The sequence below is a fragment of the Pteropus alecto genome, unplaced genomic scaffold (genome assembly GCF_000325575.1).
Source record: "Pteropus alecto unplaced genomic scaffold, ASM32557v1 scaffold14, whole genome shotgun sequence".
Classification (NCBI taxonomy): Eukaryota; Metazoa; Chordata; class Mammalia; order Chiroptera; family Pteropodidae; genus Pteropus; species Pteropus alecto.
This window is the reverse complement of record NW_006436810.1, coordinates 9,450,925-9,478,054: the sequence shown is the minus strand read 5'-3', so window position 1 is coordinate 9,478,054 and position 27,130 is coordinate 9,450,925. Positions and strand designations below refer to the sequence as shown.

At 37.4% G+C, this 27,130-nt stretch overlaps 1 protein-coding gene across 1 annotated transcript in view; it reads right to left on the bottom strand.

Annotated features, from left to right (window-relative positions):
* PHLPP1 (PH domain and leucine rich repeat protein phosphatase 1) overlaps nucleotides 1-27,130 on the bottom strand; it is a gene marked incomplete at its 5' end in the record, with an annotated part of 165,210 nt that overhangs the window by 36,993 nt on the left and 101,087 nt on the right. The window contains 4 exons of the mRNA XM_006913756.2: nucleotides 114-174; nucleotides 1,982-2,184; nucleotides 7,431-7,661; nucleotides 8,287-8,433. Coding sequence (XP_006913818.2) covers nucleotides 114-174; nucleotides 1,982-2,184; nucleotides 7,431-7,661; nucleotides 8,287-8,433 — 642 coding nt within the window. The remainder of the gene's footprint in view (nucleotides 1-113; nucleotides 175-1,981; nucleotides 2,185-7,430; nucleotides 7,662-8,286; nucleotides 8,434-27,130) is intronic.

Sequence of the window (27,130 nt, the reverse complement as noted above, 5' to 3'; positions counted from 1 at the left end):
TTTGTGTTATTTACCTTAAAAATATATAAGAAGTTCTTATGCATATGCTCAGAGAAAACTGACCAAGTAATTTTCATGCAGATTCTCGAGTACTCTAGGACGCGGCTGCTTACCTTGAAACGTCCATGTAAGACAGATTATTTGGAACTGGGTAAACATCCAGTTGAACGAGTTCTAGGAGGTGGAAAAAAACACAAAAGCATCACCATTCAAGTGACACAGAGACTCTTTTTGTGTGTAACATATCATTACTGTGCTTTATTCTCCACTGTTTGTTTAGGTTCGGAAGTACAATACATTCATTTGTTCTACTCTGAAACTACAGGAAAGGATAGAGAACTTCTAATTTAATCACAAGATCTTATTCAGAGATTGAAATAAACCACTCATTCTACTTTTCTACCCCCTTCCCACTGACTTACTGTGGCTCCTGGTAGTCATGCTAAATTTTATCTGAAAGATTAACTGTATGAATACTGTTTAACATTAAGGTTTCTTTCCATAAAACCAAATGCATCCTGGCTTTTGCCTTTTTCACTCTACTGAAACAGCACCTCTGAGAGTCTCAAATGATTTCCTCTACTCAAATCTGAGTACTCTTCCTCAAAACTGTATGAAATGTGACATCACTGTCCACCTAGGGCTTTGTTTCTGGGGCATGGTAGATTCTAAATGTCCTTCTGCTTCTCTAAACACTTACCAAGTAATCACAGGGTCAGCTCCTATCTGGTTGCCCATTCTGGCACCAGCTACTTGTGAGGCTTCGGTACGAGCTCTCTTCTCTTCACCAGTTACCTTACTTCCATGGTTTCAGGTACCACCTCTGAGTCTCAAATCAATCATCTGCAGTTCTGACTGCAAACTCCTATCAGCTCACTGAAGACCATGACAGTAACCTGGGTTAAGAGAGGACCGGACCGCTGCACTTCTCCTGCAAATGCACTCTGCACACCACTTCACATCAACAGTCTTCTAGCATCATGTCCATCGCATGCCTCCTCCGCTTAAAAATTTCCACTGGTTCTCTACAGCTTACGGCACTCGCTTCAAAGCTTCATCATGACTCCGAGCCACGCATCCCCTAATGACTTCTTACTACTCTCCAACAGGCACCTATGAGTTCAGAATCTCCTGTCTTCTCCCATCTGCTAAGCACAGCACATTCGGATGCTTTTCTCTTCAACACCCACTTCGTGCCTCCTGGCTATCCAAATCCTGTAACCCTTCAGTGAGCGGCAGCTCCTTGAGGGTTGGCTTGTTTCTCCAGTGAGATAACAGTAAACTCATTTTTTAAAAATCTCTTATCCTTTAGAACTCATACATTACACTACACATAAAGCAAGTTCTTGATAAACATTTGTTCAACTTGTAGTAAATACTTGGTTTCATTAATGATGTAGGAACTGAATTCTTAATGTTAGTAAACATATGCCCATATGGCCTTTTCTTTATCAGAACTGCCACGATTTCTAAATTATAAGGAAGAGAACTTATTAAACGAGTAAGACTCTTGCTTTGTGGTGCCCCTGTGGGTATATAATTTAGGTTTCTCCTAAGGTAAGCTCCTTTGTCAGCAGAGCATGAAATCCGAGATCCTGAAAGGAACCTAAAGTGGACCTTCCTTTCACTTTCACTCTCCAGGATTAAATCGAGGTTCCAGACTTACTGTGTTATTAACAAGGAAGCCCAAGAAACAGTTCACTCTCTCTCTACTCCCTTTCAAGGAGAAGAGCCAAATCGAAAATGGGAGTAACTTATCTAAATATCACAATATGAGAAAAATAAGTTAGGAACTATAAAATCTTCCTTTTTGATTCCTTCAAGTATCAAACTAGCATTCTTCTTTTATGATTTTTATCTTAGCAAAATCTGACACTTATTTTACTAAACAAGGAAAGAAAAATCAAAGCAAGGCGGAGATGATGGCACTGAGTAAATTCCTGGAACCAACTGAGATACTTTGGTGTGGTCTGTTACATACCATTAGAAGAGGCGTAGAGTGCTTTCAGGAAGTAGCCACAGATGTTTAGTGTCACCAGTTGATTCCTTTCACAGTGTAAAACTTCAATGTTGTTGAATATCATAGCATCTAGGTCACCAAGCTTATTGTCTCGCAGATCAAGCTGAGTGACATGCTGGAGAAAGTCCACTTCATCTGCTATTAGCCTCCTAATTATGTTCAGTCTTGAAAGGAAAAAGACACAACAGAGCCTATAATTAACTGCAATGCTCTAAACAAATGGCTACACCCTAATATGGCGAGGTATCAAGAAGGGACTCAAGTCTCACTATACTCTAGTCCTTCATGATTCTTAATCTCAGCATCTGGCCTTCTAACAGATCAGAGTCTCTGGCTATTTTTAGCTACAACTTCATGAGGTCTTAACCTTGGCAATACATTCTGAAACACGAGTAAGACCCTAAAGCTGGAGAAGAAGCATGCATTTTGATTTTACCTTAATTTGTTTCAAGAGAAAAAAATCCATTTAAACATTTACTTCCAAAGAATTTGGTTGAAAGAACACAAGAAACAAAATGCAGAAGTCCCATTAAGCACATTATGACTGCACTGAATATTTAAGGAAGCAGAGAGGATAGGTGAGCAGGTAGATGAGCAGCCACATGCAGAATTAAAGGGTGAACTTTGGGGAAAAAAAATGAATGGGAGTCACATATGCGGCAAAGATAGGAATGCAAATATCTGGATTTTCAACTGGCTCAGGGCCAAGAATTGATTACCAAAATTATCTCCGTCTTTAAAATTTTGCTTGAAAAGAGCCAAGTACATAAAATACTGGAATCTGGCATCTAGGATTCACTGAGAAATTATAAAATGAAGGAAAATGACGGGGAGCAAAAAGTCTAGGATAGAGCAAGAGACCGGAAAACACTGGCAGAACCTCAGCCATGAGAACTAGTTAGCCAGTGGACGGTAGTGGCTGCGGGTGAGCTGCCAAGAAGTAAGTAGTAACGGGGACTAGAAGCCAATATAACAAAGACACGTGTAGCTTTGAAGCGGAGAAAAACAGATCAAACCTCAATTCGTAGTTTGCTAGGCAATGCCCAACTTCTTTACAAACAACAAAAATCCTCTACTTTTCATTACAAAGCCAACAAAATGCTGAGGTCATGTGCTCAGTTAGAAGAGCATTACCATGAAGGCCAGAGCTTAGAAAAACGCTGAAGGTTCTCACGGTGAATTTCTGCCCTTTGAAAACTAAAATAAAATGATGGCAACTGAATTATTAATAGCAATATCAAAGTCATTGAAACACAAGGATGAGTGACAGCAAAGAGCTAGGATTTGTCAACCTGCAAACACAGCATATGGGCTTTTCAAATGTCCCTAAGAGGATTTTTTTTGGCTCCTTCTTTCTCTCATTCCAGGTTGTAAGATTAAAAAATTGGCCTCAACCCAGCAATTTGCCTATTTCCAAATGCTCACTAGATTCTAGAATATGTACACAGAATGAAAAGAAAAAACAAATCTCATTTTGGATATACAGACTGCAGGAATTGAAAAAATATCCCATATTTTCCCTAATCAAATACTTTATATTACCTTCCTAATGTGGCATTACCATCTTCATTTGAAATAGCTCCCCTCCACACACACCACAATTTCAATGCATTAACACTAAAATAATTAAAGGTTGATTTATTGAGACAAAAGAAAAACTATAATGAAGAGGAAGTTACCATTCCCACTGTTTGGTTGCCAAGTCTTATCAGCATTCAAATATCAGAAATTTTTAGGCTCACAGAATAATACAACTATTTAGGATGAACTTTTAAAGAAGCAACATACTGTTAAAATTTCCTTCCAATAATTCTCTCAGTTAACACAGCCATTTTATCTATTTCATAAATATTTATTGAGCTTCACTTCGCAAAAAGTGAAAGGCTAGTGTTGATGACGACAATGACCTATGGCTTTGTGTCGATAAGAGATGAATAAAATAAGGTGTTTGTCAACAGATTTTGTAAGTCAGTGAGGAAATCACATCTACTTTGATATGTGAAGTAGAAGAACTGCAAGTATGCGATGAGTGTCATAAATGATGCATAAAATAAAGAGAATGGTCAGAAAAGATGTGACAAAAGAAGAAACATCTCATCTGAACCCCCAGGGCAGGCAGAACTGGACAGATGTAAGCGGGAGAAGAAAGCCAGCCGTGAGGAAGCAGCAGCAGGATGGCCTCAGGGCTGGAGAAGAACACAGAGTGTGCTTCATGCACAAGAGCAGGAGTCCCTCAGTGCAGAATGCGTGAGAAGAGTGAGACTGTGGCTCCAATATTTATCAAGCACTGTACTTACTAAGGGCTAACACTGGGGGCGCAATAACAGCAGTGCTTCTCAAGTTATCGAAGGCACAGGACCTATCTTCTAAACTTCGGATGGCAGACTGATGTGCAGTTGTACTGCATACAACCAGCACATGACTGACACCACAAGTTGCTCACCATGCACGTGCAGCAACAACGAAACTAGTCGATTTCCTGTACCATGAGTCTATTTATATGAGCCTACTTGAATGTTGTGGCAATGTCAAATCACTCTATGTTTCGAAAATATTGTCTCAATTTCTATACACATCTCATTGTGGGAAAATATCAAATAGCTGGCTTGCCACTCAGGTCAGAGGAACATACTTCGAGGAGCTCTGAGCTAGAGCCTTATCCTCAAGGGAACCATGGGTTAGTGGGTGGGAGCGAGATACGAGAGCCTAAATACCTTGAAATAGAGAATCGAAGGCTCTGAGCAAGACTGTGCTTGCTTCAGAGGCTGCACAGTGGCAGGAGACGGCTCAGCTAGGAGACAATAGCAGCAGTGACGAGGAAAAAGAAGGGACAAGGACAGAAATGAGAGTGAAAGAACTGATAGAATCTGATGGTAAACGAAAAATAGTCAAAGTTTTGTGTCTGGATAACGAATGAAGTGGTGCTGCTATCAGCAAAAATAGGAATCCAGGAGGAAGAACGGCGAATAAAGAAGGAAATTGAACTCTGTTTCACATATATTTGGTTAAGTGTATCAACATGGGAAACTAAGGTGAAATTATCCAGCTGGCAGCTAAAGTAGAATTCGTTCCAAGAAGAGAAACAGGGTTAGAGAAAGACTGGGGAATAATTAACACAGAGATGAAAGGTGAATAATGTAGCTCTGAAAGTACAGGCAACCACCAAGGCAGAAAACAGAAAGAGAAGTGATTAGGAGAGAGATGTGGGTAACAGCCACCTTTTGGACAGAGAAGAGGGGAAGGAGGAATTATTAAAGTGTCATAGAAGGAATGACATCAGACTCAAAGAACACCAACGTAAGAAAAAGAATAAAAGAAAAGTGACCACGTTTAATCTGATGTAACATTTCCATCTGAAGGAATAAAAAGTCGAATCAATAAAATTAGCCCTTTGCATAGAGAAACTAAGCGAAATGCCTCAAACAATTCTACCAGCTTCGATCTAAAATATTAAAGCAGAATTATAAGCAAATCTGACCAGACCTCCCCCTTCTCAGCTCAGTGGCACAGAGGGAAGCAGTTATCTATTTACACTCATTCAACATTCACAGTGTCCAAAGTCTATTTTGGTATTTAAATATTCTGTAACGGATTCTCATCTAAAAAGACTCATTAGCTCTGGAAATCTGAAGAATTTATAAAGCTCTTAATAAGAATACTTATTTCTAGACATATTAGATGAATCTTATTTGTAAGCTAACTCAGATCAAGAAACATATTTTCTTGTAGGTACCAGGTAACTCAAAAATCCTCTCATGCTCGTCACCTGAGGTCAACAGGAGCATTGTTATACCTCTGGGTAGCTAAATAAAAAAGGCTTAAATCTTAGAATAGGAAGGTTTTCAAAATCAAAGTGACTCAGAAGCAAATAATGTTAACAATTTAGAAAGAAAGTTAATGAGACAAAGTGTTCAGTTCCTGCACCTGTCACATTCCAAAAAGTTCTTAAAGTCAGATAAAATTATAACCATTTGTACTCCCCTGAATTAAGAATTCTAGGTCTGCAAAATTGCTATCCTTTTCCCAGGTGTGACAGGCTTGATTCCTCTACCTTGAGGAAAGGTTAAGTCAAGCAACTCTTTATGGGACAGGAATGAATGGGTTTCCTAGGCTAGACCACATGAATGGAGAAAGCAGCAAAAGATGCTGCTGCTTTTATACGGATGAAAATCGACAGGTCTGAGTGAGGGTCTCGGTTATCAACAGAGAGGAAACTGGGAAGTAAATCAAGAGAACCACCTTTGACAAACAGAGGTGTAAAGATGCCAGGAATGACAGCTGAGCAGATTCCATGAGTGGAAAAGCATCCTCAATCAGGTAATAATTAGAATACAATCACACTTGCTGGGAGTTTGAGATTTATACCTCAATTCCTTCCAAAACTCTATGAACTAGGTTCTGTTATTACCTGTAATTTGGAGATGAGAACACAGTTGCACAGACATTAAATACCTCACCTAAGATTTAACATGGCCAGTATGTGGTCATCTACTCCTGGTTACTGAGGGGAATTAGTTTGGTTGAAAAAGTATCAAACTGGGCAAGTTAGTAGAACTCAAGCCCATGACGGGCTCTTGTTTTTCTTTGAAAAAGATAAACTTAGAATAGCTTCCTCCCTGTATACTGGTTCATTCTGCATCAGAAATTAAAACACCCCTTACTTACTAAGGGATGATTACTGAGCATCTCTGATGTAGCAAGGAGTGTGCTACTGGTTTCCAGATGGAGTTTAGTGTGATCAGGATTCAAAAGGCAGGTTCTGCTCTTTCAAGGGGCGAGAATGGAGGGTCTAGCCAAACTTGGGCCTAATAAGAGATTATGAGCTTTATATTTTTGTAAAAAACAAAATCTAAGTAAACTAAATAAACTAAGGGCAGAACCACTTGGATGAAGAAATAGAAAATTAAAATAAGTTACATAAATAAATAAATTTAATTAAATGAATACATTAAGTTAGGGAAGGCAAAGAAGTAAAAAAAAAAATTAAGAAAGGAGATATGTTCAATGATGTCAGATGTCTCAAGCCACAGACAAGACTGAGAGAGAAAAATACGTACTTTGCTCTCAATGACAGTTTTCATTCACCATAAATAGCACTCCCTGACTCAATGGCCCCTATCTATTCATGCAAATTAAAACTGGGTTCAAACCTACAAAATGAAGTTCGAACCTACAAAACAAAGTCACGACATGGTCACTCGTCAACGAGAAAAATTTTAAAGCAAGTATAGGTATGAGCAAACCCTACTATTACATTATTCTTCCCTCTGGGCAAAAATACAAAAATGGGCCTTAACTGAAACTAGTCAGCCTGTTTGCCTTGGCAGGAGAATGTCACCGAAAGGGCTATAAACTACCTGCAAATATAAGCCAACCACTCAAATGGGATATGTTTCTTTAAAATGGTTACCTTAGATCCACATGTTTAATGTGAGGCATCTTTTGTAAAGCCTGAAGCCGAAGGGTCTCCATACAGTTTCCAGACATACAAAGTTTATCCACGGCTGTCAATTTCTCCAATACCTCTGGAATGTCAGTGAATTCATTGAAAGAAAGACCAAGATAACTAAGCTGATGCATGTTCTCCAGCTCAGCAGGGAGGGTCTGGAGAAAGTTTCCGTCCAACAAAAATGTCTGTAAGCTATTAAAGAAAATATTAGAATTATAAAGAGGATGTGTAAATTTTACATTTTTATTATCAACATACAAGTTATGTAAATGCAGATCATATTACTAGAAAAAGAAAATGTACTATCCTTTGCAAAATGAATAAGGGCAGGGCCTGAGGCATTAATACACCAGGGAGAAAAGATTAGAGATAAACACCTTAATCTTTTATTGAAAAAAAATTCTAACCAATTTTCTCAACTTGGCTCGTATAAATGGGAACAACATGAGCTAATTGTTGTGAAAGTCATAGAAGAAATCCGCCCCAATACCCACCTTTCAATGTTATTTAAAAAAATTAACTTTTAAATTTTAGAATTCAACATAACTCAGAAAATGAGAAAGTAACCCCTCCTCCCATGTTTAGATACATTCACCTATAGGGATGATCTTCAATTCTAAACAAGGATATTATAATTTTCTACAACATTTTAAGGAGTATAAAAGCTAACAAATGAACTCTACACAATCGCCTTGATTTGGGGCCAAGAATGACATGACCAACGCAACAAGTTAACCAATCTCATGGGCCGCGAGTTGCTGCAGCTCCCCTGGGGTTTCTCGGGGGACCCTTTGCAGTGGAGTCAAAAAGTACGCACTTGTGCATAACTCCAACGGCTGCCGGGACGGCTCGCAGGGCGTTGCAGGACACGTTCAGCTCCGTCAGGGTTGGAATATTGCAGACTGCTAATGGGAAGTCCCCTAAATTATTATTGGAAAGGTTAAGACTCTTCAACTTCGTGAACCTATTACAATAAAACAAAACAAAGGAAAGAAAAGATAATATCATAGATGCATAGCTTCACATAATTTTGCATTGCCTTAAGAGATAAACCAGCCCAACCCTATTTCAGATGAGGAGGAAATAGAGCCCTCAGAGGGTAAGTAAGCAAGTAGCAGAGCTGGAACGCACATCTTCAGACTTGACAGCCAGTGTTTTCCCTAAAATATAAACATTTTATTTAAAAAACAAACTTGTCACTTTAAAATAAGGTTGAATGTTTGAAGAGGTGACTTCTGCTGGAATAAGTTTCTTAGCTTTACCTCACTCAGCCAGTTTAATTCATACACGCGTAAATGACAATGAAGGAAGAAAAGAACAGGCAGATCTAGCTCTTCTGAATTTCTGGGTTATCCCAGACAAGCCGAAAACTTTTCTGCTTCACTTTTCTCAAATCCAAACCTGAAGTAATAGTAATAATAATAGTAATAGTAATAATAAACTACACAATCTCTAAGGTAACTGAGTTTTGTAGTTCCAAATTTAAGAACCAATTATCATTCCTGAATCTCAATGCAACTCGATAGTGCTAACCACACACCCTCAAAAAGGTCCTCTCACTTCACGTTAATGACGTTTTCCTCACCTAGCCTCTTCCTATCTCTCCACACCTTGTGTCCTATGCTTCCTCCTTCTTCCTTCTTCATCTCCTTTTCCCCATCTCACAGTTAAGTATTCCTCACAGATCTGCTTTTTGTCAGTTTCTTTCCTCTCCCTACACTGTCTTCCTTGGAAATCATTTTATTGCTCTGTGAACAATGCTTTCTAACCCATCACCCACCATCTCTTCTCTCCTGAGCTATCTCATATTTCCAGTCCAAGACTGAATTTACCATCTTTATCCTCAACCAGTATTTTCTCCTGTTCTATTTTTGTTAATGGTTCTTTCATTTTCTCAGTTGTCCAAATAATTAAAGAAGTCGTCTTGTAAATTTTACTTCTCTGTGCTCTCCTATATTTGGCCCACTGCCAACTTCTACACCTTTTCTATTTCAGATGAGAATCAGATGAGTTATTACATTATACTACTTATTTTTAAAACTGCCCAAGTTTACATACAAGGCAGTATTAAACACTATCTCTAGAACAGACACACATCTTAAAAATAAATCCAATTCAAACCAATTAGCATTTTAAAGAAACTGTCATGTAACCTATTTGTTCAATTCTATAATAAAAAGTGGTAAGCTTTGTTCTGAACAGTAGCTATATAAACTTTATTCTAAACAGAAAGCTGACAATGTGCCTATTTGTAGGTTGAAAGTTTTATCTTGACTTTTTCTTAATAATAGCTGTTTGCTTGGATGGCAGAGTACAGACCCAATAGTATATTAAATTTTAAAAGAATTACTGCTAAACCTAAGTAATAACTTTTTAAATTTGTTTTATATTTACAATTTGATTCATCAGGCCTTCTTAAAACAAAGAATGCTTATCCCCTATTCTGATTATCTATGATCTACACAACACAAGCTAGAATTACACGGTCTAGTATTTCTAGTTGAAGGGTTCTCAAGGTATTGTTGGGGAACCCTAGAAGAGATCCCCGAGACCTTCTCGAGAGATTCCCAAGGCTAAAATTATTTTCATAATAATACCACGACGTCTAAGACGCCATTTGCCTTTCTTTTGTCGCTCTCATTTTCTCCCATGGGTCCAGTGGAAATTTCTAGATGGTATATGTCTTTGTGATAGCACACCTGACTGGACACAGAAAGAGACATGAAAATCCTATTATCTTTTAAGAAGCCAAACGATAAAAGATTTATAAAAATATAAAACAGACATGCTTCTTCCTAATTATTTTTGTTTTAGCAAAGTTATTTTTCATAAACAAATATGTATGTTAACAAGAATAGGCTTATTATTTTTCTAAATGAATTAATATGTATTCAATTGTCTCAATTTAAATTTCTAATATGGTCACTATCAATAGATTCACTACTTAAATAAAGGCTGCTCAGGGTCCTCAGTTTTTAAGAGGGTAAGGAAGTCTTGAAATAGGGTTGCCAGATAAAATATAGGACATCCAGTTAAACTGGAATTTCAGATAAACAAAAAATAATTTTTCGGCATAAGTAATGTTCCAAATATTGCATGGGACATATTTATACTAAAAAAAAATAAAAAATAAAAAAAAAATCATTCTTTTTCTGAAATTCAAGTTTAACTGGGTGCTTTTTTTCTCCCTCCAAATCTGGCAACTCTATCCTGAAATAGATAAAACTGCTGTTCTAGTCCAAACAAAAACAGTATTCTTCTTTCTATGTATGTTTCCTCATTTGGTAGAACTGGCCAGTTTTAAAATATGCATATAATTAAACTGAACTTAAAAAAATATTCCTCAAAAAGGAAAGACCCACTAGACATAATCCAACACAATAGAGTGTATGGATGAAAAGGGAGCGATATAATAAATTTAACCAAAAGTAACCTCGCTGGGTGATCTGATCATAAATTCCTAACTGGGTAGGTCATGGTGGGTAGGCACATTCCAGGCCTGTAATTTCTTTAGTAAAAGGTTTATCTTTGCAGTTAGCAAGCCCCATTCATTGTTTTTGTGCATCTAGGTTAACACGCCCTTGAAATGCTTCCTTTTCAGACCCCTCAGGAAGTGAAACTACCCTCAAAAGAGCTCATAATCTTGTTAACTGTCCAGCAGTTCAATCCTTCCCCCTTGCTTTCTCCCACCTTCAAGTCATCTTCCTTACATTCCCTCTTTAATTCCAAATGCATAAAAGAAACTGCAAACTGTCATTCTCCAGAGCATCTGAGGTCTTTGCTTCCTGGCACTGTCATCAGTTTGGCTCAAATAAGCTTATAAAAATTCTCTACAAGTTTGGACATTTCTTAGGTCTACAAATACAAAGACTTCAGAAAGTAGAGGATGGAAGGACTACAATTTCAGTAATTACTCAAGATGGAAAATGGAAGCACTGGCTTTTGTAAAAGTATCTGTCAACAATGGGGGTGGGGCGGGTAGGATATCCATCTGTGCAAACACATTTACTAGAACCATACCACTCCAAAGGATAAAGGAAAGCAGTAGTGAATTGAATGAGTAAAAGACAGGTGACACACTTAAATGGAAAAGGAAAATAAGGCAAACTTTTAACGAGTATCCTCCATTAGTTTTATGTATGTATCTTTTGTATTTAAAAATGGCTACCAGCTCTAAATATAAAGTGCAAATTGTTCTTTGCATCAGTTCAAAGACAAAAGCACTACCAGACCTTATGGTGAAGAAAGCTGCCCTCAGTCCCAGGGGCTAAGAAACCCCTATAGAACAAGGGGTGTGAGGTCCTAAATCTGCTCTGTCCAGTAGGATACCACTAGCACCACGTGGCTACTGAGCACCTGAAACAGGGCTGGTCCTAACTGAGATGTTCTCTAAGTATAAAATACACACTAGATTTCAAAGACTTAGTACAAAAAGAATGTAAACTCATTAATTTTTTAGAACTGATCATTTTGATATACTGACTTAAATAAGATATATTATTAAAATCAACTTCACCTGTTTATTCTAACTTTTTCTAATGTGGCTACCAGAAAATTTTAAATTACTTATCTGGCTCCCATTATATTTCCATTGGAGAAGCATTCTCTCCACATGAACAGAAAGCAGGACCCTGAAATTCCTTATCTAAATGACATCAAATCTGTTCTCAGGGCTTGTGTGGGCCTCTGCCCTCGGCCCTTACTCCCGTAACAGGCTCCAGGGGTGGACAGAGCTGGAAAGTGTGCTGCTTGTCCATACCTCTGCAGGGTGAAGGATGAGGCTATAGATGGAATGAGAAGAGATTTGGGCCACTGGGCCAGCTTTCCCCATGCTGACACAGGCTACAAACCTAAGGGACTTGAGGATTTTAAATTGGAATCTATCGTTTGTAGGTATGGGGGTTCAGAATGAGTCACCCCAAGATGTGCCTCTGTGGTATGTGGACTGTTCTGCCACTCCCTTAACTATTTAGAAGAACCTGAATTAGGAGCCTTGTCCATAATAAGAGACTATCAGAGATAACTTCTTTGACCTATCTACAGGGAACGACAAACTCTATTTACTAAGCACCTGCTTTTATCATCCTGCAATTACCTGTTGAAGCCCCCAAGGCACCTCACCTGAGCCCTAGCTCGGAATGTCAACATAGGCTCATTTCCCCCTTCCGTCTCTGAACCTCTCTTGCATGTGGGGTCTCTAACTCTTATGTATGTGGAGTTCCCATAAATATATGTTAAATTTGTTCATTTTCTCTTGTTAATCTGTCTCATGTCTATTTGATTATTAGACCAGCCGAAAGAACCTTGAGGAGAGAGGAAAGTTTCTTCCTCCCCCATAAAGGTCATTATAAAAGTATATTTGTCAAGGTAGGAGGAGAGATTGTATTTTATTTAACAGTTTGTTAGCTTGATTATAACTTGATAGATACACGTGGTGGGGCCTCCATTTATACTCTTGCCTAGACCAGTAAATTTTAAGGGCTGATTCTGATTTATAAGTATCTTAAATTTCTCTCACTCCTCCTTGCCACATTCTCCACCTCCCTCATATTCCTCCCTGTGCAGCCCATCCCACAAACTCTTCCCAGAAAAAGAACACAGTGTTCAGCAGACTTGTTTAGCAAACAAAGCCTGGATTGTTTCTGAGAACTCAAGTTCTTGATCAGAACACATTAAAACTCATCTGTTTTGGAAACTCTAACCCTTAGCCTTCTTAGAGTCCCATTTTTTCTTAATAGATATAGAAAGCAGTCAGATTACAGGCATTTGCCAATTCAAAATTCCTTTCAGAGAAAGATAAGAGTGAAGGTCTACCTAGAATCTATTTCCCTCTGGTCTTAAAAAATGGGTGGAACAGATACCTGGAGGCAGTGTTTAAGTTGAGAGAGATAAGATATCAAAATGGGGAGTGGATGACTTTTCCTCTCTTTACCTTACCTTCAAAGGGAATGCAGAGGAGAAAGCAAGGTGGCAAAACTCTTATGGAGGAAGGAACCGGAAATATCTATGTCTTCTAAAATTAAAAGACTTTTTTAGCTTTGCCATGCTAACAGGTCAGCCAGGTAAATTGTCAAATGTGCACAGACCCAAATTCTAAAATAAAACTGGACAGCTTTGGAAAAATACATATTTGATGAAATATTTAAAATAATTTTAAATTCTTAAATTTTCAAATTAAATCTTTAAAATGAAGGTAAGGAAAGAAGAATCAGAGCATCACGAAATTTAAGATTAATGAAAATTGTTCTAATGATGATTGTAGTAACTACTGTGGTCAGTTTAGCAATAATAAGAGATGAATCTTTTTGATATTTTAGAAACTACAAGGCCAAGAAACTGTGATTTGTTTCTTAAAAAACATGTTATATGTGTATACGCACACACAGTACCAAGGCTAAAGAAAGTTAAAGTGGATATATCTTATTTCTGAGGGTTATCAAATGTGAGAATAGAAGGGGACTTTCAAGTCATTTCCTTTCAATTCCCAAGATCATAGATAAAAAAATAAAAATTAAAAATCAGGCTCAGAAAAATTGTGTGACTATCACACACAACTTGAATCTTCTGCCTTCCAACATCAGTACCACTCATCTCTCTTGCTCTTTTATTACATCTTATTGAAGAGTTTAAAATAAATGGTATCAACTACTAATAATTCTAAGTCACAGGTCAAAGGCCTCAGAATACAGTCTTGAAAGCACTCCTTTTTCACCCTAATTTCCCCCTACAGAAGGTGGCATTATCGGCAGTGGGAGACAATGAATATTTTGAGCACAGTGTATGTGTACATTCAAACCAACTCAGGCATGGCCCAGTGCTCCAAAAATACCCAACAACTGAACAGACTGACTACACTTTCTAGAGCAAGCAATATGCTTTAAGGAAAGAGATATAACTCATGTCTGTTTGTTGTATAATAGAGCTCAGAGTAGGGACAAGAAATCAAGTTAACACTTTTCCAGAGGCTAATAAAGAGTAATCTTAGTTAATTCCTAAAGTGAAGTTACACAGTACAGTATTACAGTGTTACATTAGTAAATGGCAGCGGGCATTGTGGGCATTTAGAACTCAAGTCTGACCTCACCCAAAGTTCCAAGGCACACTTCTGTCTTTTAATACCAAGTGTCAGGGAAAAGTACAATCAACCAAACACACTTGATAATCTACAATGACAGAAACGCTAATTGTGTGGGTTCACAAAGAAACACTGAAGTCCCTTTCAAACTAGGTATCCTAAAGGCCTGATAACAAAATTCATGATTGTTTACAAAGGGTGGGGGCCTTGAGATGGTAGCTCAAAAGTGGAGACAGGGAAAGATGGTAAAATGAAGTTGATAATATTGCTGCTTTGCCAAATTAATGACATTTCTTTCATTTGCATCTCCTACTGCACTTACATTATACAGCAAAAGCATAGTAACAATGATACTGTATCTAGACACAAAATGCCTAAACTACCCAAGGGTTTGATCTATATACCTTTTCTTTCTCCACCTTCACAGCCATAGCTAATTAACAGCAAAGGAGAAATAGCACGCACCTTAAAACTGCTGCTGAGGGAACAGAGCAATCGTCAGTTTTGTTCCTGCACTTGTCTAGCTTCTCTTTTAATCTTGACAGCAGTATTCCATGCTAATGTATTTTATAGTCTACACTTAGCTTTGAAATGGATTTTTTTCCCTCAGTCACTAAATATCCAGGTATAATATTCCAAAACTACTCCCTCAAGCAAAGCACTTAACTCTACAATAGGGAAGAATGCTTAGCTTCTTAAATTAAAGTCGGAAGGTTAAAATGCATCACGTTCATGCATCCAGTTTCCTGACCTGGTTTCTAAAACAGATCAACCACAGTTCTACAAGGTTATTTCATTCCGGCTTCCACAAAAACTACGTGGGAGCAAGTGCTCCTTACAAAATGAAGGGGAGCCATGTTTTCCAAGGGCAGAAAAGATAACAAACTTAAGAGAAATAAAGGCCGCCAATTCTCATTTACCTCCCTATCTTGGGCTCGTTTCGTCAGGATCATAAAAATGCTTAGTCTTTTCCCCTTTGTCAGCATTTATTCGCTCAACCTACCCACTCTCAAAAATTTATGTAGAAAATTCTTTCTGCATCTGAGCTAAAGGGATTGGCTATTTGTACCTGCATAGATCTAGGATACAGAACCAAATAAATAGCATGACGACTATTTGGAGACATAATACTAATTAACTTGGAACTATTTAAATCTTTAGTCATTTTTCTTCCAGGAACTAAAGAGATACTAGAAAAATTTGACTGTAAAATAATAGTATGGTGGAAGTAGTTCTATTTTAAAACATTCCAAATGTGCTTAAAATGAATGTCACACATTATACTCATAAAGAGGAAACCATATTTGTTTTATTAAGTGAGTCAGAAAAATCAATCTTATTTTCTGGAGTTATCATTCACTACAAGTGGGTCAATTAAAAAAGATTCCCTGGGTGACTGGATTTCTGTTTCATATTAAGAGTCCATGTTTTTTTCCCTGTGGGGGGACATGCTAATACACTTTGGAAATTATTAGGTTTCAGTATTAAGTAATAAAGGATCTGCTGGAGTTGTAAGCCTAGCTCTGGGCTTTGTCCCGTTTTCCGCTAATTATGAAAACCAGGCTCCCCAATAATGGCTCCGAGTGGCTGCACCTTAGTGGACTGTGGCCAGGCTGTCAGTGCTCTGTCATACTCATTATATCGACTTTTAAGAGAAAGACTGCTTTTATTTGATTACCAAAATCATGCACGCTCATTCGTACAAGTCCAACGATAGAGGCATATTAAAAAACGGTGCTTCCAAATACCACTCTCCTGAGATAACCAGAGTGAAGAGTGTGGTGTACATGCTTCCAAAGCTTTTCCTCTTGGTAAAACATGTACATGCATAAATATACATGCATAAATAGATGGCCTCCCTGACTCTTTTTTGAGTGGGATTACGCCACACATACGTCTACAACTTGTTTTCTCATCTAATACAAACAAACCATCTTTCTGAGTCAGTACATGAAAACCTAACTCACTCTTCTGACAGCTGCATAATGCGCAGAAGGGACACATACCACAGCTGATTCCGTCCCTCCCCTGACTGACAATAGGGCTATTCCTAGTTTTTATGCTGTTTGAAATGATTCAGCATATCCATTTGTGCGGCAACGATTTTATTTTGCAATATTAAGGGTGCCCAATGCCTTACCCACAATTCTGAAATCCAACAGTTTCTGAAAATTCAAAGATTTTTCATGGACTCATGCAGCAGCAAAAGCCGACCTAAACTAACATGAATAAGCATTTGTTCGCTTTAGAAATATGTGTTTGCTTATGGAGTGCTGTCTCAAATCCTGCTTGGAGGTATCATATAATTTACAGTAGATACACAGTATTATCTTTAATAATCTGTAAATCTGTGAAGTTGTATTTCTAAAAGTATAACTGATGGTCCAAGAGTATGTACAATTTAAATTTTAATACATACTATAAAGTTGTAGAAATTCATACTTCCAAATCAGCCAAGCAGGAGAGGGCTTCCCTCCATGATACCCTCACTAGATTTACGTTGGCATCCTTCCCAGTGCTGCTAATCTGATGGGCAAAAGGTGGTAGGTATCAGGTCATTTCAATTTATATTTATCAGTGAAGTGTATCTTTTTCTGAAGTTCATCTTCTTTGAAATACACATTCATAAACTTTGCCCATTTTTTTTTACTGGGTTACTCATCTTTTTACCAGTTTGTAGGAACTCCTTAAAAACTATGTGTCACACAGTGTCATATGTTGCATGTTGTCACATGGCACTCCAAGCTTACTGTTTCATTTTTCCTACTCTGTTAATGCTATTTTTTGCTACGTACTAATTTTTATTTGCTCAAATTTGGCAGTCTTTTCCTTTATGGAATCTATATTTTTAACCTTGCTTGAGAAAGTCATCTTATTCCACCCTCCAGTGGTACAAATGTTCTCCTATATTTCCTTCTAATACTTATATGCATATTCTACTTTTTACATTTAGATCTTTATTTCACCTGACATTTATTTTTACATATAATGTTGAGTAAGAGGTCTAACTATTCTTTTCTGGTAGCTAATTATGCCAATACCATTTGTTAAATAAATCATTTTTCCCCCAAATCCATTCGATTTAAATAAATTTCATACACTAGGGGAAGGGAGAACAAAAAGAAAGGTTGGTGCTATTTAAATAAAATAGAAAAAAAGAAAAGCTTGGGTAAAAACAAGTTACATTTACTTTTTGTTTCTCTTTCCTTTTTTTCCCCAGGAGAATTTATAAATAATCAAGTGCCTGAGTTTTTGTTCTTCCTAGGAGCCCACCTTATGTTTTTGAGCTGGCAAAATGCTTTAATAAATGATAGTAACTTTTTGTCTTTAGAAGGACAAATCTTAGGAAGTGTATCAAAGTACTTTTTTAAAATGTATACTGAATGTACTTACTCTCAAGAACCCTTAGTTAAGTCAATGAATGAAAGAGACATCAGTCAGCAACTTGCCTGATTTATCTTCCACACACTTCTCAAATTCTGATTCCTTTAGTGTAGAACTTTACTGGTTTGTGAACTTGGTCCTATAGCCATGTTTTAATAATTTTACCACAATCCAAGTATGACATAGGGCAACCTGTATGTGCTACAGTTACATAAGAGAACAAAACAATGTGTGAAAGACTTAAAAGCCTCCCCTGGATGCAGAAGGAAAGAAAGAACACCTTTTGCCCTATATTCCTCTTGGACTTTGTCTGTGGTTGTGGTAGCATGAGAAACATTTGGACGTTTGGGCCTGCTTCGGAACTGCGGGGACACCTACGCTTCAGAAGGCATGACTCAACTCCTTTCAGCTCTCACGTTGCTCTCCCCACCCACAAACTGTGCTGCCCTGGAAATGAACTCTCGTCGGTGACTGCTCTGTTTTTCAATGCAGCGTTTTTTCCAGCTGTCCCTTTATGACTTCTGAAATGAATCCACATGAACTTATGTATGCCATTCTGTTCCCAGGCCAGAGCAGTCCACCAGCCTCCTTCCCAGTGAGCACCTGCTAGGTCTTCTGGGAGTTTCAGCCTGCACAAATGCTAATGTGGCATATGACCAGCTTCTCAACACTTGAGCCAAAACAAACAGAAACCATCCCATCTTAATCCTAATCACCATAAATGACTCTCCATACAAGCAAAATAAGCATATCACCTTCTCAGATGACTAGAAAATAAAAATAAACACATGCATATTTTACTTGGATAAAAATGAAAATTTACAGCCACGAATGGATTTGAGCAAAATATTCTTAAGAATTGATGTAGATGTTAAAAAGCAGAATAAGTATACCAAAACTACAACTAATAGACATAATTTTTCCAAAATAATAAAAGAAATAATAAACACTCAGTATTGGCAATAATTACAATGGACATATTGCTGTGGATGCAAATCAAAGTATTCCCTAAGAGAGAAAAGTTTATTTTTATCTCTCTTTAAAATAATTCAAATAGGAGGCACTTACTTGTTATTTGCTTTGTGCCATACCCCTAGGCTAAATTAATCCTATGGAAACAACAGTCAATACAGGAGGAGGGAGGGGTGTGCAGGCGCCGGCTTCCGTGAATCAAGCGAGTACATTATATAGAAAGAAACTCCAAATCGTGAGCCAGTAATCATGTGGAAATAGCAGTCACTAGATCCGCAGTAGCCATACACTGGTTCATGAAAACAATGAGTCATAAGCAGCATAAATCTGTCATTTTCTGATTCTTTTATAAATTGGCAATATAATGATCAAAAAGACAAACAAGAAATATGTTATCATGTTACAGTTAAACATATCTCTTATGAAGTGAATTCTGTGCTTAATTTATCCATGACATTATTTTCATTTTCTCACCAACAGATTTGCCATAGTTAGCCAATTTAATTGCAATACTATTCAAGAGATGTTTAATATTAACCATCACACTAGTAGGACAAATAACAGAAATGTAAAAAGAAGATTTCTGTAGAAGGAAGAAGACAGATAGCTATTTCCACTCCTCTTTTCAAAGCAAAGAAGATCCACATAGTATACTTGGATAAAATCCAAGTGAGTCATATAATACATAAAAATGAAAACCAGATAACATCTCTATCAAGGATATTAGATTATCAAAGGAGAAAGTGAACATAAGCTAAAGCCAGAGAGAAAATTATGTCATGAAAACGTGCTTAGACATAAGTAGATTAAGCTCTCATCACAAAGAGACTAGGCACATCTGGTAGTTAAAACAGAAAAAAACCCAACACCCAAAAGTTTACTTGGTATAAAAAGGTCTGATGCTAGGACTGAACCATTCATTTACCAAACATTTTCTGAGTTCTTATTATGCGCAAAGGTGTGTGAAGCACACAAAAGTGAATTAGGCATGGTTCTCAACCTTCAAGAACTTGCAACAGTTTGGGAGCAAAGCTGCTATAATATAAAGCAGATGATGAAAACTTACTGGAAAACAAAAATATCCCGAATGCTTACAGAAGAGAAAACTCACTTTTATCTAAGGGATCTGAACAGAGTTCAATATTCAAAAGGCAGATGGTAGTTGGAAGGGAGAACATTCAAAGAGGATAGGGTGACCTGACTGTTCCTCGAACTTGGGCATGCACTGTTAAAAATGCAGATCCCTGAGCCCCATCACCAGAGGTTCTGATTCAGCAGGTCTAGGCTGAAAACCAGGTATCTCTGTTTCCTAAACACCCAGGTGATTATGATGTAAGCATTTCATAAATTATATTGTCAGAAACACTGATTTGGTGGGCAAAAACTCCAGGTATACTTAGGAAACAGTAAAAACACTAATCACAGAGCACCTCGAATTCCAGATGGAGACACTGCTATTTACCTATGAAAAATTTTGAATAGGGGAGTGAACTAATCTTTCCTAGAATGCATGAACTTGTGTATGACATGAATTAGATAACATCTCTTCCCTTGTGCTCCTACACACATCTCTCTGCGGGGTGAAAGCATGCATTCTGACAGAAAGTTTTAAAATGTAGTTAAGAACAACTATTTGGAAAGTCAGATTTTCTCCAATGTTCTCATGTTAATTATCTGTCCCAAAGAAATCACCATGGAGGGATGGGTGTGCCCTACTTTAGAGAGGTCAGTCAAATATCCTGCCAGCTGAAGCATCATCATCCTAACCCACCCATGGGAAATGACAACAAGCATGGTCAAAGCTCTATTACTATGGACAGCACGGTGAGTGACATCAAAATTACAGGCACTCTTAGGAAAATCAGAAACACCCATGGGTGTTTAATTTTCAAAAGGCACCCATGTGAATTTTCAGAAGGCACTCCAGAGTTGGGTGGGTCTGACCTGGGGCAGAGGAGAAAGGGAGAAAGGAACATTATTGGATTCCATCAGCATTCTCACACCTGCAACCAAAGAGTTATCTCAGAAGTCATCAGTAATGATGTAAACCATGTTCCCAAGTTCAAGTTAAGATGACACTTCACCATCAACAACCACAGAATAAGCATCTGTTGGCCCTTTCTCTACATGCTTATCGTTGTCCCCTAAGAGCTACACAGAATGAAAAGGTGGTTACCACTCAGAATAGCAAATATCTACAAATGCCATGTTTAACATTAAACTCTTGCAGTTAAGTTAAAGCTTAGAGAGAGTACAGCAAAGAGCTCAACTAAAACAAACAGAAGAATGGGATTGGCCGGAAAGCAGCAGCCTCACTGGAATCAAGCCAAAGCTTCTGAAGATCCCTCCCCACTTTTTACTTAAGCGAGGGACAAAGTTAAAGAACAACTTAAAGGATCCCAAGAAGTCAATGGGCAAACTGTAATTTAGTACAGTCTGGCTGATAAATAAATCTTTTGTTTCTTTTCGAGCTCCCTCTTCTAACTGCACTGTATGAGGGAAGAAGAAAACAGGCTAGTACTGCCAAAAATGAGTTTAGGAGCCAACGCCAAAGAGAGGACCAAGGGCACGACCTCAGCACCCCAAGTACCAAGTAATGGCTTTCCTCTGATGGAATGCTTAGGGAAGGAAAATGGAAATTGTGTGAACTGGAAAGCTTCCCAAGAGAATCAAAATTCCATTTCAAAGCAAAATTGTACACAAAGGAACTTGCAGTGCGGGGAAGAGTTAACTGGAAGAAGGGCGTCCATGTAGTCTATGACATTCCTTAACCATCTGGCGAGCCGCACCAAACCCCAGCAGCGGCCATTCCTTCCCAAGGTCATCTCTGTCCCGGGCAGCACTTGTGCTGTTTCTTCTCTAACACATCGGCTGTGCATGTTCCTCTGCAGTTGGCAGTACTTGTTTGCTGGTGATAAAGTTTTTTTTGTTTTTGTTTTTAGGGCAGAGCATCTTCAAAGAAGCTGAAATTGTTCTAAGGACTGTAGTTTAAGTCTGGCAAATGAACTCACTGCAAAATATTTTAGCATGCTACTCCTGATTCCACGATGTTAATGAATCATCACTACTTCCATTTAAACTGAGTTTTCAGGAATAATTGATAAAAACAAAAATTAAGATCTCTTTCTACAAAAACCTGGAAATGTGAACTTTTGGTAAGGATAAGTAATTAACATGAGTAACCTTGCAGCTCTGCAATGCCAGATCCCAGAAGGAACAGAGTAGGAAATAAGGTCATTTGCTTTCCACTCCATGGGGATTAAAAACGCAGAAAATCAAGCTTTCTAAGAAGAAAGGTACTTAATAAATGTCAGGCATAATTATGAGTTTCTCAATGCTCATTTTTTCATAACTTTCATTCTATTACGCCCACATACTTGTACACCCAACTCAACTTCATTCCTTCTCTCCCACTGTTCTCCCATTTGAAAAATCCATGCCCCCCCATCTCTGATTCTTTTCAGCTAAAACAAATTTCACACCTAATCAGACCTCAAACCACTTCTTTCCTCCAAGTCTTTAATTCACTCTCCTTGACCCAAAGGTAATTTTTACCCTATTTTACATTACATTATACTCATTTCATAGCCTAATAAGGCACAATCATGTACTTACTCCTAAATTCTTTGAAATTGATCTCTAGGTGCCATAAACTATAATGTAATAGATCAACAATCATTCTAAATGAATACCATCCCCTTAAAATAGTCACCTTGAACACTAAATATACAAAGTGGTTCCATGGTTAAAAGCATTTTTAGATGCTCTCTTCTGAAACTTTTAGGTTCACATTCTTTTGATTACCACTGGTGGTGGGAAATCAAGAAAACCAACAATTCAACGAATATTTATTAAGGGATATATATAACCCTAGCTAAATATTGGAAGATACCAAAAAAAAAAAAAAAAAAGAGAAACCACATTTTTACTCTCAAGGACTTTATATAGATGTCAATTTTAGACATTTTCAAATGTTTACTATAAAAGGTAAAACTGATAGGTGCATTAAGCACAAAGAAAGCTAACAATTCAGAACAGGAAAAGGTCACATGGAATTGAAAGACCAAAAGCTTCAAGAAACAAAAGTCATTACAAATATGCTTTGAAGGGTGGGCGGGATTCACCAGGTGGAGCCTGGGTTTGGCAGATGAGAAGTTAGGAGTGGCACATTCCTTGCAAGGTGAATGTGAGGTATGCTCAGAGAATGGCCAACAGATGCATAGATTTTTTTCTTTTTAAGAAAGTCCAATATCATACTGTCCATTTTAAAGCTAATGTCTCCTTTCTTACAAATCTTCTTCTATGTAATGTTTTCCAAATCATCTCACTATACAGGCTGTCTTCTCGTCTTACCTTCAACCAAAGAGAAATAATTATGATAAATGACCAGTCTACTTTCTTTTACAAGTTGCTACAGATATCTTTTGCAAAGAAGTGGGGTATATTTAACACAGAGATGAAAAAGACAATTCCTACCACCATTCACTCACATATACATTCATTTGCCAAGACCGTTCAACAGGCCTTCCCTCTGTATTAGAAGAACTGACTCCTGCTCTCTGGGAATTCAAAGCAAGGCAGAGCAAAAGAGATAAATACGGAAAACATTTAAGTAATAAAGGTGACAGGCTGAACTCAATTCCTTCCTTATGGTATCCACGCTGGAAGTCACGCAGGCAGAAATTAAATGTAACCTCAAATGTTTAAAAGTTGAGGCAATACTGCCATTCCTAAGTCTCTTTATAAAAACAGGCTCTCTCTTAACTTCTTACTGCACAAAATATTGTGAAACTGAGAAAGGACATTGGCAACAAAACAAAAACAACAAAATTCAGTATCCAAAGGAGAATGTTTTAAAAAAAAGTTCATGATGGTACATCTACTTTTTCTTTTTTTTTTGGCCTGTTTCAGAATTACGTATGATAAAAAACACATTAAAAATTCTACAGACATACAGACACACAATTTACCAAGTAATTTGAAATATCGACTTCTACTGAAATTAAAGTTAGAAATCCTCTTACAAAAAAAGTAACTCCTTTCCTAGAACTTGCTGGGACCCTTTAGCTTTTTGATACTAGTTCACCTCTAAATAGCAAGAGCTGGAAAGCAGATTCACTTCCCATATTAATGAATGCAAGTGATAACCATCAGCCATCAAACCCAACTGAACAACTGAAACATAACCAACTTTTGATAGTAATTATTTATAACTTGTGTAATTTCTAACACATAGAATTAAGCAATTTAAGTGTGTGTATTTTAATTACCATCAATATGTCGAATACCTATTAAAATACAGACAAACCTCTAAAAGTGGTAGGTAAAAGTGGTTAGTAAGTTAAAACAATCTAAAATGAAGACATTTAAGTTAAACTTAAGTGGCAAACCTTCTAAATACCATGGACAAAGCTACTAGGAACACAGACATCTAAATAATTACTATTAAACACTGCTTTTGAGTTTGTTCTCTACATTGTCCTTTGTAAACACTTTATTAGATAGCAGCACAGAACTCTCTGACCTATGATGCCTTACAATATTACTACCTATGAAACTTTAATAAATGATCAATTTAAAAGAGCTAAATTTGTCAGTAGAGCAAAATGTTTAATCACCAGCATAATTTTGTATAAATAAGTTCACGCTGCTTTGATACAGTATTAAAAACAACAAAATTTAGACATGGGAAGGAAAATCGTATTCCTTGAATTTAAACCAGCAAAAAGTTGTCATCTTCATGGACTTTACAAAGAAAGTTTTATTAAACACAATTTTCCACTGCAAATAATAACAATCTTAGTACTAATACTATCTGGATCATCTAAAGGGAGATACAGTTAATATAAAAGAAGTACTAATAAAATCAAGGTAAATAATGTATTATAATTATTAGTTACGTACATAATCAGGAAAGAACCCATTAAAACTACCAAAAAATTACTGATTTTGCCTCTCCTCTATATCTTGAAAATTAACTTGAAGAGTTCCAGTGCCAATAAAGGAAAAACAAACAGTAGTAGTTCCAAGAACAATGTTTTCCCTCTGAAATTGCTGACCTGAGTGGGTATACCAGCATGCCATCTTTCCAGATTTAGAATGCTGCTGAGAATACCAATTTAAATGTTCTGTGAAAATAGCTCATTTGTTTAAAGTGAGAATTTGCAATAGAAAGAAAAATTAAGGAAATATGTGGTTAAGAGAAAAAGTCTCAGAACTCTCACCTGTTACAAGCGCATTGTACTTAAAAAAATTTCTCCCCGGATACTTGCCTTAACACTGTAATCTAAATACTCATTCCCTGAGACTTACGTAAAAACATAAAAATAAATTATCCTTTGGGACCTAACAGGTTCTCTGTGAAAAATAGACTAGAGATTAGCACAAATTCCTTAAATATACAAATAAAAATAAACAATTATATAAACAGCGTATTCTCAAAACTACCTACTAACTGTATGAACCTAAAAAACTACATTAATGTTTTCTGAAGTACAGATGAGTTTTTAAAATACAGAATTTCAATTCCTAGCATTAAGTACGCGTGTGTGCATGTGTACACCTATACTTAAACATGTAGTACTTTGAAAACTCATCCACAAAATCTTTCTTGGACAATATGAGTGGGGCACAAAAATCCTATAGTAGTATGTAGTGAAAAAGAAATTGGTATTAAAGCACGGTGTTTTCCAAAGGGTAACACAACAGCAGCTTCACCAGTTGCTCGGCCTCCACGTACCAAGTCCTCTGGGCCCATCTCTCCTATGCTTAAAGCAACAGAAACAAAACAGAAACTTTTTTCGCAGTAATATTCTATTTCTCAATACCGGTACTGATTAAATGGATGTATTCACTTTGCAAACCTATCAAATTGTACACTCATATTTGTGCCTTTTCTGTTTTTGTTTATACATCTACATTCAAAAGGTTATATAAAGAGGTGTTAGGCCCCCACATCTTCTCCCCAATTCCAAGGGGAGACAGTTTATTCCCCGGAAGAAACTGAACGAGAGAGTTCCTAGCTCAAAGACATCAGGCATAGTTAGAAAACACTGTTCTGCAAACAGGAGTATCACATAAAATTCCACACATCAAGCCTTGAGGTTCTAGCTCTCTTTCCAGCTCCCTGAATCGTGGCATGCACTACACAAGCAGAAGACCGAAGGATTCCTCTCTAGTAAAATCAACACACCCTAGGGAAAAGAGCCACAGATTCCATCTTTGAAAGTTCCCCAATGAAAGGCTCGCCCCTGACAGCCCCAGCAGTAAAGCTGTATGGTGGAGAAGCCCTGCCCACAGTCTAAGGCGCTCAATTTGCTTTTGAGTGACACACCATTAAATAGGAACAGAAAGCAAATGATCACCAAATAGTTAAGTCAAATATCCAACATAAAAGACATCTATACAAACAGGAAAAAATCAAGATAGTGCAGGCAGCCCGGGAGGAAGGAAGAAATAAAATGTTTTCAGAAAGAGAAGAAATGCACCTGTGAAAAAAAGAATCTATTCAAATGCATACAAATTAAAACAAACAAACAAACAAGAAACAGCTCTTGAAAAATAAAAAGAGCAGAATTCAGTAGAGATAGGAAAATTAGGGAAGAAACAAGGAGCTCTCACCTAATAGGAATTAAAGAAAAGAGGACCAAGGGGAAGGAAATTATTAAAAACCAAACCAAACCAAAACAAACAAACAAACAAAAAGTTCCAGAACTGAAAGACACATTTTTTTCATATTAAGTGTTCATCATAGTAGCAGAAATAAATAGTCATAAAAAGAAGATGCTGAAATCTTTTGCAGATTGCTTTAAAAAAAAAGAAAAGAGGAAAAAGATACAGGTCACCTACAGAGAAGAATCAGAATAGAATAATGCTTTAAAATAGCAGCTGCAGAAGCTAAAAAACAATGGTGTGCTGGCTTCAAAATCCTGAGGGAACATGTTTTCCTGTTGAGAAGCCAGCCAAATTATCAATCAAATGTGAAAGAAAAAATATTTTCAGATATGTGGTAGCTAATAAATTTGCTCCCACGTTCCCGTTCTCTGGAAGATCCTAAAGATTCCATTAAAAAGAGAGAGTACGCCAAGAAAGAAGTCACAGACATAGGAAAGTTAGGGGGCCAACACCAGGGAGACGAAAAGGGAGCTGCCAGGAAGGTGGCGAAGGTGATCTCAGGACGACAGCTTGCAGCAGGGGCTGGCTACAGAGCAAGGAGCTGCGCTGGCTCTGG